We start from the raw sequence: 18,743 nt of genomic DNA on the forward strand, positions 1-18,743 counted from the left end.
GAACAAACTGTAGTTAAATATGTGGATGTGCAAAGATTGCCGTCTTCTGAGCTTGTTTTAGTCGTTCTCTCTCTCTGTCCAAACACACACACACACACATAATCTGCATCAAGCTTCTGAGCAGTAAAATCCTTGGATCCTAACTAAATGTGAGTCAAATCTAAATATGTCATATAGAGGGCAATTTCTGTCCCTAGTGATGACACATTCCTGCATACTGTAGTTTTTATGCACAATGTGTGCAGCATAAATGCCCAAATCATTCACGTGATCGGAGGGGTTTAAAACTCTGCTTGGCAGCTGTATGCTCCACGTGTGCATGCCTTATCCAAACACCTGCGTATTTACAGATGTTAGCATCTGTTGCAAGTACCCTGGTTTGAAGATTTAATTTTAGAGGAGCAGCCAGATGGCGGACAAGAGGATTACTACACTAAGCCTTTGTCATCTGCTGCTACACATTGACTGTTTATGGGGAAATGGGCTACAGGCTGCACCCCACTCGTCCTTCATTCTGCTCTGAACGGCTAAGAATGTGGATAACAAATATTAAAACGTGTAAGTAGCTATCTAGCAGATTACTTTGGGGCATCAGCGGGGGTTTAAGAATTAAATCTCACACAACAGATCACAACAGTTGCTGTTAATTAGCGTTTGGTTTTGCAGGACACTGAACATAACTGCAATGTTCAATCAAAGGTCTGAAACTTTAAAATGTATCAGAAATCTAACCAATTTAAAAGAACGATAAACATGAGAGCAAATACTTTCAGGATCCACTATAGGTCCGGTTTAATAGAAGCTAGAAACATCAGTGTATCCTTTGCAGAAGTCTTTTCAGCATCTAAAGGGAGTGTGTCAGGGTGATCCCAAAATAGAAAGTGAATCTCTACATATTTATTAACACCTTTATTGATCAGCTAATAGAAATAGTGCAAGATAGCAATGTGTTGAAAATCAAAAAAGCAAAGACATCTCATTTGGTTTCTCTCTTTTCTTTTTTGGAAGAAAAAAATCTACGTACACTCATATGTTAGTTCACCTTGTGTTTATTTTCAAATTAAGCCACAAAAAAACTCCAAAACATCCAACAAAAATCACTTTTTGCTTACTTATTGATCGATTCCATTCTCGAAATTACTTCCTTTTCCACAGAAATATATAAATTACTGGCAACTTCATCCTGATACAGAAGTGCAATAACTGTAATTCTCAAGCAGGTGAATGCAGCTTTGTCTGTTCTGTGAATGAAGAGCAGTCTGCGGTTGACATATGTGGAGCTTCTGTGAACACATTTTCTAATGTGAAAATAAATAAAAAACAAACAATTATACAAAGGACATCTGAGGCAGGCAACCTGACACCGACAGTTTTAACAGGTCTGTGAACCCCAGGATAAACAATAAACCTCCAAAATCATCTGAGAGCTCCATCTCACTGAGTTATCAATATACAGCTTTTTGTCTTCTTAGTTCTGTGTCTGTTCTGTTCTGGCATCAGAGTGCAACCCTCAAATTCACGCACTTGCAAAGCATTCATGTTTGAACGTCTACGAGTTGCATTAGTCTCATCTCTAAAAGATAACACTTGATGTGTGCTGATGGGAATAAAGGGCTTTTTCTCAGTTCTGTGGAATGAAGAACTGCAGCAGAGCTCATCATGATGTTTACTTCCTTCTGCCGCCACCGCCGTTGGCCAGAATCATCACCAGCCTCATGAAAATGTTCAGTGTGTCCATGTAAATCCCCATACACCTGTAGGATGAATGCACACATGAGACGGGCACGTCACACATTAACCAACAGCGCTCTGGAGGAAAACAAAATGACATTCCTGGAGGGACTTACGCATTAATGGGGTCAAACTTCTGCACACCGTACAGTGGGTAGGTCTCAGCCTTCTTGATAACCTTCTGTGTGTCATACAGGAGGAACATGCTGAACAGGATAAGTCCTCCGTACACAGCAACAGAGTACAGTCCTGCTCCGAATGCAGAGCTGGGCGGCAGGAACATCGACCCTGAAGAGGAGCGAATGCTTGCATGAGACTTACAATCACAGATTCTGTGTGCAGTGCGCACGTCTATTTACACCAACAGTTGTTCTAATTGTGTTGACTATCATTACTTTAATGTAAATAAAAGATAAAAAAAGAAAATTGAGTCACCACAGAAACGGCACTTAGTCACGAATGCCACATTTCTGCCCACAGATGCAACCAAATTAGTCATCTTATAATTTTGTCGAAGTACATTTGATGTCACCCCCCCCCCCCCAATGCAAAAGGTTGAACACACTGGATTTTACAAAACCTTTTGATATTGATGTTCTGGACAGCAGTGCCATTTTTTTATTTGATTAAAACCATATTTGTGTCAAGGTGTGGAGGGCCAGCAACTGTATGGAGATCATCATATGTTAAGTTAAACTACAACAAAAACAAAAAAAAAAAAAAAAAAACAATATCCTGACAGGAAGCTATCAGACAGTCTTGTTACAGCTAAAATTCTCTTAATCCACTTCACCTGAAGCTACCCGATAAAGGCTTCCTACAGCGTGTAGAAGTTTAGAAACATTCTCTATCAAAAAGGGATTAAGCTTTGCATCGTGCTCCAGTGATTAAATGTAGCTGTATATTCAGATGAATTCATACATAATAAAAACATTCCCTTTCTGTGTCATGACTAACCGTTTCATTTGCATAAATCATCTGGTTTGGATGTGTGACAAACACTATCGGTGTGATTTACTTCCATATTTTGTGATGAAGCTGTGAAGTTAGTCTTTCATATATCTAAAAATCAAGCAGCCCCCCCCCCACTTTAAACCCTGACATGTTCTTTCATGTGAAAACACAAATGAGATGAACACACTTTGTGCAGAGTCTGCTAGCTCCCAAACATCAGGGCCTTAAACTTGTAAATGAGCCATTCATTACATTCAATTTAGCTTATTCAAGACACTGAATCTGTTTTAGTATTTTTGTCACCTACCCTGTTTTTTTTATTTTGCATTCCCTTTTGTTCTAAGTCACAAATAAAAGAAATATGTAAAAAAAATCTTAACTCATTAGTCGCTACTTGTTCCATCTCAAGGCCGCAATTCTGCTTCTACAGGATGCCAGACTCACACAGATATATCAACAAATCGCCCATTTAGGTTTTATCACGGCTGGTTTTATTAATCTTTTCTTTATCTATACATCTTAATTGCATCTTCTTTAACTGAACTAATGAAAAAATAACAATGCCACGCAGTAAGTCATGACACAAACCTCTTCTGTATTGACAATGAGGGTTTATTTGTCATCGATGACGTGATTTCTGGGAGAAACTACAAGCCTCAATTCAAGATTTCACCTGAAACCTTTCATCATAGCCCTTCAACTCAACACATGCTTCAGAGTTTCAGTTCACGTGTCCCATCACTACTTCCATTTATTATTATTATACTACTATAGGTTTATAAACTGAAATTGAATTATACTAACCAAGAGAGGAAGCAAACACCACTCCAAAGCCAACAGCCAAAGGCCCTCCCATGTTGAGGAACTTCTCGCTTGGGGCACACATGGCCACAGTGGACAGACCTCCCACAATGCCTGCGGTGTACCAGGCAGCCCTCATCATCAGAGGTCCTCCCAGGAGGGTTAGTGGAGCGATGACCGCACCCATCACACCTTATCAGTGCATAAAGCAAAAAGACAACAGTATGTCAACTGCAAAACATTCAATAACAAAATAAACTGGTGCAACAAGTGAACAGTTGAAGTTTAAAAGACAACACCAGCCACGACACATGACTGCCCTCTAATGTTCAACCAATGCAACTGCATAGCAGAAGTGACAGGGCTGTGTGAGACGACCGTTGGGCCATTACAAACCTGCGTGGAGCATCCATGCGAGGTGTTTGGGCATTGGGCTGTGCTCATATGAGATAGACCTAACCAACATCCCTGCACCAATCATTGCTGCAAAAGTTGCTCCAATTGCCTGAATTGAAAAAAAAAAAACAAAGAAAGAAAGAAAGAAAAATAAAAAAAAGTTCTGAATCATCTGAATAAATCCATCTAAAAACATCAAAGTACAGACATTCACTAGCCAGCGACGTGGTTTAGAAGCCTCCACTTTAACTTAAATAAACGGAGCAATGAACCAAAGCTTGAAAAAATACAAAAAATTAACAAACAAGCAAATGAAAAACCATCTGAGCAGTAAAGCTCACCAGCCAAGATCCTCTCATCATCAGACCCATAAGTGCCGGGGTCCTGCTCACAGCTACAGCTGACAGAGCGGTCATTCCAACGCTGCCTGCAAAGTACATGTAGGTGGAGTGGATCCGGTCCTTCACATACTGAGGCCAGATCCTGTATAGACACGAAAAAGAAGCCTTTAGATGTTAGGACACAAATTTTGAACTGATCCGGGGTTCAAATCCAAATCTAAGAGCTGTAGATAGAAAAACCTGTTGGAAAAAAAAAAAACTCACATTGATTTCTCGATGGCACCGATCTCATTGGACATGCCAAGTCCATAGTAGCATAGGGCTCCGAGGCCGACGGCAGCACCTCCAGCCAGAATCATTCTCCCCATGCTGTCAACTATCGACAGAGCACAAACAATATAATGCATGCTTTTTTCCTTAGATTATACCATATCATACCTCTTATTGGGAAAAAAAAAAAAGGTTCAAAAGTGCGCCTCTCAGTTTTGATACGACACAGTTGTTATTAAGTTTAACATTTCAGAAGGCTTCGAGTCATGTGAGCTTATTATATTTTTGCAAAGTATGCTGATTAAAAGAATAAAAAAGGCTGGCATAAAACTCCAAAAACATAAGACCTTAACAATGAGGAAAACTATGAAAGCAAATGGTGTAGCGAACTCAGCTCGACTATAAAAGGACCCTGAAATACAAGGGAGGGTCTGAGTCCCTGTGACTACATACTCACTGCAATCTAAACCATAGTAAATCACTATTCCTCAATAGCTGGAACTATTTACTATTTATTTTATTTGGGGGGGGTTTGGTGTATTTTTCTTTTAATTTCTATATCTAAGACTTGATGACTTGCTTTACATCCCATATACAAACATAGCTATCCATAGATTTTTTTAAAAATTTCAATTTAACACTTGAAATAAGCTTTGAACAGAATCATTGAGTCTCTCAGAAAAAGACAATAAATGAAATTAATCTAATGAGGAGTACTCTACAAAAGTAGCAAAGCATTTACTTTTGATGGCCGTATCTGTAGCTGGTTCAAAAGCTGCTTCTTTCAGCTGTTCCCTGGTGGTCTTCGCACGCCGGAATCCAAATCTGGCCTTAGAGGAGTAACCCTGGTGAAAGAAGAACAAAGCTTAAGTAAGGCTGAAAATGTTGATCAAGAGCTTTAAATGATATAAAATTACCACTGAGAGCGACCAGGAATGGTGCAACTTGTGTTTGGCTGCTGTCACCCGTCAAAACTACTCAATGGATATGTGTGGATATGGCATTTTATGATTTGAATATTCAGCTGGAAACATTAAAAAAAAAAAAATAAATAAATAAATAAATAAATAAAAAGACATTTTAACTGATATTATAGAAGGTCAAAATTATAGAGATGCTAATAAATCAAGACCCTGGCTATGCATTGTCACAAGTGGTGTTGGTTCATAGAAGATGTATAAAGGCAACAATCACTGACAACATTTAGAGTACAAACAGATTAAATCTAAGAATGTTCATTATGCAAACAGGATAAAGCGTGAAGCAAGTTTGATGCATCCGATTTTATCACCTCAACCAAAGTCCTGGACAGGAACACAGTGACAGCATGCAACATTCAGACCAATAAACCCAGAATCCCATCAGAGGAAAAAATGAGCTAAACAAAGAAAAGCTAAATATTCAAGCCAATTACCTTTAATTCTGTCTAACCACACTACCCATCTACAGATGACCTTTTGAAATATTTTGTGGAGATGCATTTGGTCAGTGTATTGTGTCAAGTCAGAGGATGTATCATCCCAGCAGTGAAGCTGATCCGCTTACACAACCGTACCATTGCAGAAGGTGCAAGGCCAATCAAAGCACATCAAACTGTAACTTTTTATCTACACAATACAACAAGAAAACAGACACAGCTCCCATTTTCCAAGACTAATATTACAAGTGTCTAATGTATCGAGTCCAACTGTACAGCATTTGAGTTAAAGAAAGAACGTCTCGCATTCAAAACCAAAATATGACACTGACAAACACCACAGCATCTCAATACCAATTTTTCCAGTGTTGTGCGGTCTACAGAAAAGTGAGTTCAGTAACCAGAAGAGACAGAGAAAACAGAGAGCTACGTTCACCTGCCTGGACACAAGAATGACAGTACCTGCTGTGGCCTGAGCAGAGGTGGAGTGGCCCTCAGGGTGGGTGTTCTCAGGGCTGAAGAGCCCTGTGACAACACAGGACGGATCCCGGCGAGCGGGAGACTCCTCAGGCATGTCAGCCTCGCCACTAACATGGTCACAGTATTTTATTTAGCAGTATAAATCTGAAAGTGAAACGGAATGTCAGCACAGAAACGATTAGGCGCTTTTGTAATGTCATGTCTGCGCCTAAATCGTTAAGAAACGTACATTTGCTGTTCCAACATAACCTTTAGTTACATTAAGTTACTAAAGCACTGGATAACTTAAAAATACAACAACAAGTCTGGTCGTAAATAAATAGTGAAGTTGGGGCATATCACGTTATTTAACTCTTTGGGTTAGCTAACATTGAGTAAAGCCGTTTAGCTACGCAAAGATGTTTTCTACGTCTCCGAGATCTGCCGGTGATACAGCATTCAGACTATCTAAATAAATTCTCAATTGACAATAACATATGACTGCTAACTTTAAGGTTTTTAGCAATAAATCAACGGTGCTTACCGGGAGCAGTGTTAGATGATCACCTTTCTGGAAAGAAGTGCGCAAGTTTCTGACGCAATTGTTTTGCAACCTTCGGATGGACCTTCTTGAACGTTCTCGATTTGTGCGTCATCATTGAGCGACAGACAGCCTGGGAATTGTAGTTCCAAGTTTGTGAGCGTTTTGTAATCCTTACGTTTTTCGAAAAAGAGAGTCGAGATGCAAATGAGAAATCAACATAAAAGAAAAAACCCAGCCCTTTTTCTTTTCTCTCTTTTTTTTCAAAGACAGCGTCACTATGACAACGGAAGTCTTCAAAAGTGCACTTATTGTGTAGGCTACACTAAAACATCTGTAACACAGTGTATAAAAAACAAACTTTATAAGTTATGGTCTAGTTTTCTGTTTCAATTTATCATTAAATCATTATCTTTCCAATCATTTTTGTAAACTCGCTCTCAGTAATAACAATAATTATCAGCATTATCTCAGATGGCTTAATCAAATAGCCTACATGTGGCGAAATAAGAAACTGGTATAAGGCATTAATACACAGAGCATCTTAGTGGCATCATGGCATCCAAAAATGGCGCAGTAAGAATTACGGTCATCATATGGACAATTACATTTACAACTCATACTCATACAAACTCATTGAAACGTCTTTGCAAAATTTGACGGTAAATCTCCGATTGGCTTTATGTAACATAAGAAGTTCAACATTAGCATTCATAATGACTAAAAATGTGCTTATCTATTGGCATATTAGCACGTAGCATACAACCAGAAAACTCACCGGAGTCCTTGGTAAAGAAAACAAATCACAGCTATTTCTCTGGTTGCAGCTGTCCTGGAACTCTCATAATAACTCGGAAAAAGTACAATTCGTGTCCATGAAAATAAACAATATTCTTCCTATAAAACGTTAATAATCTCGCTCATAACATTTTTTTTCTTCTCAATTTTATTGGACATATTGGATTTTGTACAAATCCTCGGGGCATGTATTCATACAGAATCACAGCATGTAGATTTATAAGGTACACAAAACAATATGCATTAATATAAAAGTGAAACAGTAAATGTGACAAAAGACAGGTGAAATAAGTTTCAAGTAAAATTCTTGTTGAGATCCAGTCTTGCAGGTCCTCCCAGAAGGTTCCAGAGCACACGCAGTAAAAGAATAAATGGTCTGTTGTTTCAATATCATCGTCACAAAAGGTGCAGTTGTTATTATCCAAACTGAATCTTTGTCTTAGTAGTTCTCTGGATGGAAAAATATTACTGAGGTTTTTAAAATGAACTTCTTTAACTTTGGGGCTTAAAGGAAATGTGAGGTAAGTTGTTCTGCACTTTTTAACTTCTGAATCAGAAAAAAGTTGAATAATGGAGTTTCTATTCGACTGGACCGGAAATAATTAAAGTTAAATGCAAACGCATCAGCTTGTCAGAGTTACATTTATTCAGAAAATCTACCCCATATATTTGAAGTGAAGGTAATTGAAGTTCAAGAATTTGAGTAGTTTGACTGAAGGGGGAATATACTTTATTACATTGTTAAATTAAATACATGTGCAATTTAAATTGTACTTCATACAGAAGCTTTGATAAGACAGCCATCCTCCATTATCATTTAATAAATGTCTTATGGACCAAATGTCTTTTTCCATCCAGTGATCCAAGTACAAAGATTTATTTTTATACAATACATATTTATTATTCAACATAGGAGTTTGGAGAGGAGTAAAATTGTGTGTGTACATAAGTTTCCAATATAACAGAACCTGTCTGTGAAAGGAGGATAATTTAAATGGAAGTCTGTTAGCGCAGAAGTCACATCTTAGGACAAATTCTATGTTTCCCATATTTTTAAACAACCCCTTAGGAAGACAGTACCAAATGCTATTTTGATTCATCAGAAATGATTTTAACTAGTTTATTTTTAAGATCGTATTTAGACATTCAAAGTCAATATCTTGCAAACCCCCATCCTTAAAGTCCTTTACCATCTCTGATCTCTTTATATAGTGGACTTGGTTTTTCCAGATGAAATTAAAGTTTATCTGATTTATACCTTTAATATACCTGTTTGGTAAGGCCATTGAGTCCGCAGGATATATGCACCGAGCTAGCAACTTCATTTTGGTTAGATAAGTTCTGCCAAAGAGTGTTAGGTCTCTTTGAAGCCATTTATTTAATTGAGATTTGCAGTTCTGGACTTTATTGTCTATGTTAACAGTTTCTCCGAGTCTGACATCTTTAGTTATATGGATTCCCAGATACTTTACTGAGGATTCTATGGGAATGTTGTGAGCTTCTGTGATATTAATGTCATGTATTGCCATCAATTCACACTTCTGGAGATTTGAAGTTAACCCTGACGCTTTGGAAAATGTATTAATCAATTTAATAACACTGGGAATTTGGTCTAGATTTTTTAACAAGATGGTGGTGTCGTCTGCTTGTTGACTAATTATAATTTGATCATCAAATACTCTTAATTTTTGTATGTCCGAATTTTTTATCAGAATGGCCATCACTTCAGCTGCCAGAACGAAGAGAAAAAGTGAGATGTTACCGCGGAGAGGTACCATGTGGAAGTGCTACTGAGCTGTTGTACCATTGTAAAGGCTTACTATTATTTTGCAGAAATTTGGCCCAGAACCATACATGTGTAAAACTTTAAAAAGAAACTGATGTTCTAACAAATTAAAGGTCTTGTAAAAATCCAGGAAAAGAATGAAACCTTTATCCTCAATCCAGTTGCTGAACTCCAGTAAATCCTGAACTAGTCTGATGTTATTGTGTATAGATCTTTTGCTCATGAAGCCGGTTTGTGTCTCACTAATTACATCCTTAAAACCAAATATATGTCAAATATATATTGCAGTTTAAGAGAGAAATGGGACGGCAGTTATCCAGAATTTTATTGTCTCTTCCTGGTTTCGGTATAAGAGTGACAATACTCTGTTTCATACTTTCTGGGAGGGAATCGTTACAGATTATCTCTTTAAATACTTGAAATAGGAAATCTCTAAGATATTCCCAGAAGTGTCTGTAAAAGTTGGCAGATAGGCCATCTGGGCCTGGAGATTTAATCATTTTCAAGCACATGATCGCGTTGTCCAGCTCTTCCACAAGGCTGTCTTTATCACTTCCCTGAAATCTTTAGTGATTTGTGGCATAAAATCTTTGATCTGACCCAACAGGTGATCACATTCGTGGGCTAAGAAGGATGAACAATAAAGGTTTTGATAAAAGTGGCTGATTTCATTTGCAATTAAGTTTTAGTCTGTACACTCTACGTCATCAATGATAAGGGATTTTATAAAGGTTTTATCCTGCCGCCTTTTCTCGCTCATAATAGATTGTTGTGGCATCACTGTCGACGCTTGACTTGCGGAGAGATGTACAGGTCATGAACAGTGTCTTTATCCCAGAACTACATGGTGAATAATGGGCTGGAGGAATGTTCTGTGCACCCACTCTCTTTAAACATGTTGGACCTGCCTATTTATCACAAACCTGCTGATCCAGAGATGGACTCATTTTGGTGTGGGTCTTCCCTGCGCCACATGTGTGTTAAACACAACCCAAAAACCACCGGGAACACACACATCCATGTGGAGCACAAACCCCAGACATTCATGGACAGCCAAGTGGTCTCACCTGTTCTTGTGCGCCTGCTGTACTTGAATGTGGGTGTGTTGGCCTTTACTTTGTCATCAGATATATAGTAAAACTAAAACTTTGTGTCTGAGTTCAATGGGACAAGATGCTAATATTCTATATGTGTGACTGTTTGCAGAAACTGTTTTTTAGGAGAAAAAACTTTAACATGAAGCCAGCGACCAAAAAAAAAAGTGTTTTTACAGATAAATTCTGGTTCATTTAGTTTCCAACAGGAAATGAGAAAGAATAAAACAGTTGAATAAAACAATGTTCAGTTGTGTGTGAACACTTTAGTTTCTGCACATATATGATCTAAAATACCAGATCTGACACACGACTCCTCCTAACAGCAGGAAGAAGACACCCTGTTTTTACACTTTGTCATTCATTTTTAAGGAAATAACCCAATGAGTCTGAACTGTGTCATCGGACAAACAGAGGGAATTTTGGGGGCTCATCTATAACAGGCTGCAAAACCCTCTGAGAGGCTTTTACGTTCAGGTTAGCCAGACTGTGAACAAAAGGGAACAATTTAAACACTCCAGTAGCTGTTGTTTAGTAGGCTACCATGATATAAAGGAGCACATGTTGTATTCTAAGCAGCTCTCACACCATGTTAATATTCATGAATCGGTCATCAGGAGAACGCTGAACTACAATGATGGGCATTACAGAGCAGCGCGGAGAAAGAACTGCTCTCCAAAAAGAAAGAAGAAGCATGAAAAGCTGCAAAGAAGAAAAGTTTGGACATCTGTGTGTGAACTGAATCTAATAAGAAGGGACTCACACAACAAGACAATGACCTGAAACACAAAAGTGAATCTTGGTTTAAAACGGAACTGAAGTTATGAGAGGAAACCCACTGATGAGGACGAGGAGGAAATAAACCCAGAGGTGGGTGGAGTGTGTTCACCTACAAAAACTCATCTCAAGCCTTAGTTAAAATAAACTGAATGATTTGACTGATTTATAGGTTTGTTAACCTCACCCTGAACCAAGCGACAGCAGTCGACTGCTGTTGAGTTTTTTTAACAGAAGAAACCAACAAATATTAGAGACTGCTTTTATTTCTTTCAGTGGTATCATGGAAGGCACGTTGGACCGTGACGATCACATTGGTCCCAGCTGGACCAATCTGGACAAAATCTGAAGTCTGAAGCTGCTTTTTAGATGTAGAAACTCCCTCATCTGGACTGTTTGATAAATCCTGAATTTATTTGAAATAACACAAATAGTCTTGGATGAAAAATAAGACGAGTTGGACTATATTCTATATTAATATATATATATATATATATATATAAACTTTCCAAACATATATGTACATATATGGAGCGATTTGCCGGTGGGGATGGTAGGGATTTTAATCTACCGGGAGCGAGTCAGAGGCTTCGCTCCCGCAGAGTTTTTTTTAATTTTGAAAACCAACCGGATTTTCTTGCGTTTCACAAGTCCAATTTCCTGTCTGCGTCATCGGCGCCAAAACAAAAGCTTAAATCAAATGGAGAAAAAATTAAAGGAATCCAGAGCTGCGTATCGTCATATCTTACAAATATTTGAATATTTTTTTTACAAAAAAATTTGTGTGAATGAAATGTTTCTAAAAATTACCCCCCCCCTTCTTTTTTTTCACAAATCGCACCCTGCCTATTAATGACAAGTGAATTATATTATATAATTCATTCATTATCTTATCTGGGTCGCAGGGATAGAGACTTGGAGTTTGCAGCCTGTTACACCTATATTATATTATATTATATTATATTATATTATATTATATTATATTATATTATATTATATTATATTATATTATATTATATTATATTGACATTTCAACGGTGTCTGTTGAAAAGTACAGACGCAGATTGAACCTTTGTCCACTAGGTGGCGCACTCGTCCTTTTGTAAACGCTAAATCAATGACGACCAAAACCTCAAATTGGCCCTTAAACAACTCCATCTTATGGAAGTTTCAGACCAACACCCCTGTATTTACCCAAACATTGTAAAGTTTGTTGTATGTGAGTAACGTATTCTTTTTTGGCAGTGAACAGAAGGTCTCTGTAGGCCGTGCCAGGACGCCTCCTGCCTTAAGCTCCGCTCCTCTGGACCAAAGTTTCCCATGTGATTCAATGAGTCAGTACTGTTGGCAAACTTGCCACTTCACCGGACAGCCTGACCTGTAGCCTTCTCAATATGACTCCAGCTGATCCACATGCTTTAATAAATGAAACTTATCCAGCTTCTTCTTTTGGACTGAATTGTTTTCTTTCACACAAGTGAGGTGCTTTTGGGGAAGTAATGGATTTTTTCCCGGGAATCGCACTTTCAGGAGAGGCTGAACAAGTGGATGGAAAGCGGGACGCCCTCAGACACCACAGCTCATCATAATGGTTTGTATAGAGCGGAGACTGTTCTTTATATATTTGAATGGTAGTTTAGGAACAGGCTACCTTAAACCTGTACTAATTCCATCCCATTATGTTAAATCTTTAATACAAAACGACCCCAAAGAGCCTTGAAGTCACTACAAATGAGACACCTGTGACCTCCCTTTTGCGCCTTATTTATGAAGACGACCTCCTTAAAATATGTCATCGTGCGCTACAAAAGCAGCACATGACTTCCAGAGACCAAACCACTTCTGTTTTAAGAGAAATTAGCATTTTCCCTGCGGGTTTTGGTTTAACTGTCTCCTGCTTTCGGTTTCACATGTCCAAGATTTGATAATCGAACACGATCCATCCGCAGTCTTATTAATTGCATCTGCTTCCTGCATATCATCTTCTAATGTTGTGGAGGGGTGTGATGTGTTGTTTTCTTAAATTTAAACAAAAGCCTTACTTTACTCATAATCACTTATGGACGCGCTCACCCCTTTCGCACAACCTTAAGACAGCTAAGTAAACGTTCAACGTTTCTATTACACGCTCATTAATTACAAGTAACAAATAACTTTCTTAAATATAGACATGGAGCTGCCATGGAGTTACCACAACAACAGCAACCAGTTAGTAGCCGACTCACTCCCCCCAATAAAGACCACGAGAAAACTTTCCAAACAAACGGATAATTAAACACTGCTCACCTTGATTTCCTTTAGGGAGTGGCCAGGGTGCAGACTTGATGTTGTCAACATGCTAATGCTGAAGGTAAATATAGAACACCTCAGATGTGACTGTCTATGATGAGCCAATCATTAATGTTTTAAGTATCTTTCTACCTGTAAGAAAATTATAAGCTTAATTTTCAGTAAACCATCCTTCATAATACCTCAATTGTCTTTTCCCATGTAAAATCTAGTTTCAAAAAGACACTAGAAGGCTCAACCACAGTTGTCAAATGATTACAGTGGAGTTCAATGGCAGCGATGCACAATGTGTCCACAATGTTTCCACAATGATCTGATACAACCACATACATCACATAGATAAATGTCATACTTTACCATAATTTGCAAAAAGATTTTGTAATTTCTAGTCTGTTTCTTTTTGGAGAACATGTAATTATCTCTACTGTTGTAACTGTACTTCAGAGAGACTTTTAAAACGATCCATTTATCTGTTGAACAATGAGAACATGAATGACACATCTACTCTTGTCTTTCAAGACAGTCTCTTGCCATGTGGGCTTGGGTGGCTGGTATTTAATTTGTCTTCACATGAGATTTACATTAAATAAGAGGTAGCTATTAAAAGCATTTGTAACAAGATGATAAATGGTGCAGTGGCGGTTTTGTTATGAGCAGATGATCAAACGTGTCATATGCCTCAGTGGTTTGTGAATATTCACGAATGTCAGCTCGTGGGCTTTTTTTTTCATGCAGCAGATGCAATAAGCTGAGATAATTGGTGAACACCTAATTTATTATAGAAATGACAAAACATCAGATTACTTATTTTCTTGATGAATTGTTGAGGTGGAATGTTTTTATTTTATTTCTTTATATCATATATGAGGAGAGGTACACACTGAGTCCTGCAGGACTATAGAGTTGTAGATGTCTACTCAAAGGTCAAGCCAAATATTTTTTTGCAATAATTTCTTTGGGTAAGGTCATTTTAGAAAACAGACTATAAATCTATAAATCATTGTAGATGTACTCAGATCTCCTGTCTTCTTTTGCTGCTGTCTGCTATCTGACCAGTTCTACATGACTTGTAACATCCCAGGGCTTTAGTTACTAAGAGTGTGACGTGTGAATGACCTAGCAGTTTACGTTTTGGCCATCTCACCCCAAAGGGGGGTTCAGAGTCGCTCCCATGTAAAGAGGCCTTTGTGGTTGTGGCATGCGGCAGGGTGGTGCAAGAAAGAGCTGACTTTTCTTTCCCGTGAAAAAGCAGGAACAGGAAGAAGAGACACGTCTCAGTAGGCTACGCAGGCTTCACCTTTTCGTTACACTTTTCATTCCACGTCAACAGTGCTCTACTGGAGCTGCAAACCTCCCATACCCACTCAGAGAATTTCGCATGCAGTGTCCAACCATTCCTTGTGTTTAGACTGCAGTCATTTGGACCTGCTTCTGTGATCCAAACTGGCCCAGGACAGTGGTTTCAACAGGATGTGAGAAGGGGACCTCTGCTCGTGTAACACAGAAACTCAAAGACATCCACGCTCATCAGACTTCAGAAAAATAATGGACATGATTTCATACACAGGGTTGATTGCTTTGTTTCAAACAGTCTAGAGTACCTCTAGAGGAAAGAGTGGGATGTTGCATTTGTCTCTGCCGATTGACAGCAGCAGTTTCTTGATGCTTCGCAAATTTTTTCTGAGTTGAGGCTGTCTCATTAACTCAAGCTGTGCTATTAAGCTATTCACTGGCAGGCAAGGTAGGCAGGATTATGCTAAACTCTAAAGATTAGTCAGGGATATAAGTCAAGCTGCTATTATCTTCAAAGTGAACTAATATTAATCTTTCAGGAATGTGCAAGATTTTCACAAATAGGTGCCATTAAATCCACCCTTATCTTCATTTGACTATCTACTGCCGGCCCTCTACAGAGTTGTAAAAGCACTGAATGGCCCCTGGGCTAAGAACGCTACAATTTATGGCTCTGTGACAGGCAAGCTTTCCCCTTCAGTTGCATGCACAGTTATACCTTCCAGCGTTTGGACATGTGTCAGTCTAACTCTCTGTTTTAGAGAGAGAAGAGCAGCCCAAGTCAATGAGAGCCTGTGTAACAAAAAAAAAAAATCCCCCCCAGTGTTGACAAGGAGGAGCAGCTGGCATTTTGGACATCAGTCTGCTCTGCCGCCTACATCTGCGGGGGGTAGAGTATCACTCTAAGCCAGACAACTTGAGAGTTTTTTGGCAAGCGGCTTTGCAGTTGTGGGATTACAGTTTAATTGGTGAAATTGTGCTTGATTGCAGCCTGTCCTTCATATTTCACTGTTCTCTCATGGTTGTTTTCCTGCTCATTTTTAAAAGAAACTTCTAGACAGACTGTCTCATAAATACAGTGTCTCTATGTTCACCAGCCCCCAGTCTAGCATGGTGGGTGGGCATGTTCCTGAAATGCACTGGTGCACTTAAAGATAACAAGGACTTCCTCATGGCAAGGAGGACTAGCTTAGATTCCTGAGTAACACACTCAAGTTATTTTCTCTCCTAATCTTCTTACATAGGATATTTTTGTCCTTAAGCAAATGTTTCCATCTTATATTTGAAGAACAAGTTTCTGTGCTGCTTTGCAAACTTAATAAATCGGGGAAGCAAGAGTTTTGAAAAGAGGATGAGACTTGTGTAACCACCCCTCTGACTCAGCATCATAGTGCAGTTTTATTAATCGATTGTAACGCTTATGTTCCACTTCCTCACAACTTCTTCTTTTCGTTGGTTAAAACAGATAGTGTGTTCTTACAGAGGGAACCGAGACAAAGCAGTTTCTCACAGCTGTCTCGAAATGTGTAAAATGTGTAACTGACAGGTTGATGTTCATTTCATTTTACAGGATGAAACAATAACGGGAATTCAAATAACGGGAAGCCTCTTTAATACTGAAGTCCTGCAAGATTGACAGAACCTATTAGGAAGCAGTCTGTAAAAGCATATCCAGACACAGCCGCATCCAAGAATGAGGATCAAATACACAATACCCATCGTCTTCTTTGTGGCCCTCGTTATCATTGAGAAAGAAAACAAGATTATCTCAAGGTAAGTCCATTTCACTTCCAGCACTTTTAGTTTGTTTCAACAAAATACCATGAGCAGCATACAGCATCTGTGTCAGGTTAAGCTACACGGCTTTGAATGTGTCAACTTTTAAAGATAACATAACTATGGTTCTTCTCACATTTTTAGGGTGTCAGATAAGCTCACCTTAAAGCAGACCCCCCAGACCCCTCTACAGCCCAGTGGTTTCTCCCACTTACTGCAAAAACACGTTTCCGTACCCTCACTCAGCAAGGACTTCATGCTGATGAAGCGTCGCCTGGAGAACTACAGCGTGCACAAGAAGGTGAAAAAAATGGGCCGTAAACATATCCTCCTGTTAGCCACCACCAGGACAGGCTCCTCGTTTGTAGGCGAGTTTTTCAACCAGCAAGGTGGCAAGATGTTTTATGTGTTTGAGCCACTGTGGCACGTTGAAAAGATGTTGACCTTGGAGACTGGAGGCACCAATGCTACAGCAGCCGCCAAGGCGTACCGTGACGTGCTCCAGCAGCTCTTCCTGTGTGACTTTTCCCTGCTGGAAAGCTTCATCGACCCCCTCCCTGTGGACCACATCACCACAGCCCTCTTCCGCAGGGAGTCCAGCAGTTCTTTGTGTGAGGAATCCGTCTGTAGTCCTGTCATCAAAGGGGTCTTTGAGCGCTATCATTGCAAGACCAGACGCTGTGGGCCCCTAAACCTGACCATGGCGTCTGCATCCTGTCTCCAAAAGGAACACAAGGTTATCAAATCTGTAAGGGTGCGCCAACTGGAGAATCTCCGTCCTCTAGCTGAGGATCCACGGCTTGACATCAAATTCATTCAGCTAGTTCGGGATCCTCGGGCTGTGCTGGCCTCACGAATGGTGGCCTTTGCAGCTAAATACAAGAACTGGAAGGAGTGGGCAATGGTCGGGGATGTGCCCATTGATGATGATGAGGTGAAAAAGTTGAAAGGTAACTGCGACAACATTAGGCTGTCTGCTGAGGTGGGCCTCAGACAACCACCATGGCTGCGTGGTCGTTACATGCTGGTGCGGTATGAGGACATTGCTCGGTTCCCCATGAGGAAAGCAACAGAGATGTACAAGTTTTCTGGAATCCCCTTCACTCCTCAGGTGAAATCCTGGATTCTGAAGAACACTCGGGCTTCTAAAGAGACCAGTGGCGTTTACTCGACGCAGAAAAACTCCTCTGAACAAGTAGAGAAATGGAGGTTCAGTCTACCATTCAAGGTAGCCCAGGTTGTGCAGAGAGTTTGTGGGCCAACACTGAAGCTCTTTGGGTACAAAATTGTAAGCAGTGAAAAGATGCTGAAAGACAAGTCTATTAGTCTGATTGAGGACAAAGTATTTAACTTTTTATAGACTTTAACAAAGATTAACTCCAACTTTAGATTTTTTCTAAGTGTGCAATTTAAATATTTTTTTTACTATTTAAAAGTGTTTGATGAGGATATTGGATTTTTTTCTAGCTGGACATGTAATTAAGGCTATCGAAGCAAGAGTGGAATTGAAAATATATTAACAGCACAATCAAAACAGTAAGATATCTGTATGTTTGCACTACACACTGTTTGTTCATGCTATGAAAACAGAACTGTTTGCTCATCAACAAGCCTGTTCCACTTTCAATTTCTGAAATTCAGATTATGATGGTCTTGATTTAATTGGATTACAACTGGATAACAGTGAATTGGATTGACTGGGATTATAATTGCATTGAACTGGACTTTATCCTTAAATTGCCTTGAGACGACTTATGTTGTGAATCTGTGCAATATATATATATAAACTAAATTTAAGGTCTAAAAGGGATAGCTGTGGGTTTATGATACAATGCTTTGTTTAAAATACTTCCAGGAACCTTCATTAGATCTTTTTTGTCTAGCAGTGCCTGCATTAGAAACTTAACCAAAAATATGAATTGCTTTGTATGACAATGCTCCTGTCTGGAAGATGAAATACCAGTCTCTTGGCAGGTGATTGCTTTTTCATGAAATTAACAAGTAATGTCCCAAGCATGTG

At 39.1% G+C, this 18,743-nt stretch overlaps 2 protein-coding genes across 3 annotated transcripts; one reads left to right on the top strand and one right to left on the bottom strand.

The window, feature by feature from the left end:
• Nucleotides 1-1,097: 1,097 nt before the first annotated feature.
• ghitm (growth hormone inducible transmembrane protein) lies at nucleotides 1,098-7,011 on the bottom strand. The gene is made up of 9 exons (XM_072373324.1): nucleotides 6,914-7,011; nucleotides 6,373-6,534; nucleotides 5,236-5,338; nucleotides 4,488-4,599; nucleotides 4,224-4,365; nucleotides 3,883-3,991; nucleotides 3,490-3,678; nucleotides 1,848-2,019; nucleotides 1,098-1,754 (listed from the first exon to the last, which is right to left on the bottom strand). The coding sequence occupies exons 2-9, from the start codon at nucleotides 6,502-6,504 to the stop codon at nucleotides 1,667-1,669; spliced, it is 1,047 nt and encodes a 348-aa protein (XP_072229425.1). The 5' UTR covers nucleotides 6,505-6,534; nucleotides 6,914-7,011; the 3' UTR covers nucleotides 1,098-1,666.
• Nucleotides 7,012-12,624: 5,613 nt separating this feature from the next.
• chst3b (carbohydrate (chondroitin 6) sulfotransferase 3b) lies at nucleotides 12,625-18,134 on the top strand. Of its 2 annotated transcripts, none has more exons than XM_072373784.1 (3): nucleotides 12,625-12,956; nucleotides 16,518-16,720; nucleotides 16,868-18,134. In XM_072373784.1, exons 2-3 carry the CDS (start codon nucleotides 16,641-16,643, stop codon nucleotides 18,081-18,083), a joined length of 1,296 nt encoding a protein of 431 aa, XP_072229885.1. In that variant the 5' UTR covers nucleotides 12,625-12,956; nucleotides 16,518-16,640; the 3' UTR covers nucleotides 18,084-18,134. The 2 variants fall into 2 exon arrangements, with proteins under 2 accessions (XP_072229885.1, XP_072229886.1); XM_072373785.1 differs by lacking the exon at nucleotides 12,625-12,956 and adding an exon at nucleotides 13,666-13,715.
• Nucleotides 18,135-18,743: the final 609 nt, after the last annotated feature.

Source organism: Leuresthes tenuis, unplaced genomic scaffold, assembly GCF_036924035.1.
Source record: "Leuresthes tenuis unplaced genomic scaffold, fLeuTen1.0.hap1 SCAF_20, whole genome shotgun sequence".
NCBI classification, from domain to species: Eukaryota; Metazoa; Chordata; class Actinopteri; order Atheriniformes; family Atherinopsidae; genus Leuresthes; species Leuresthes tenuis.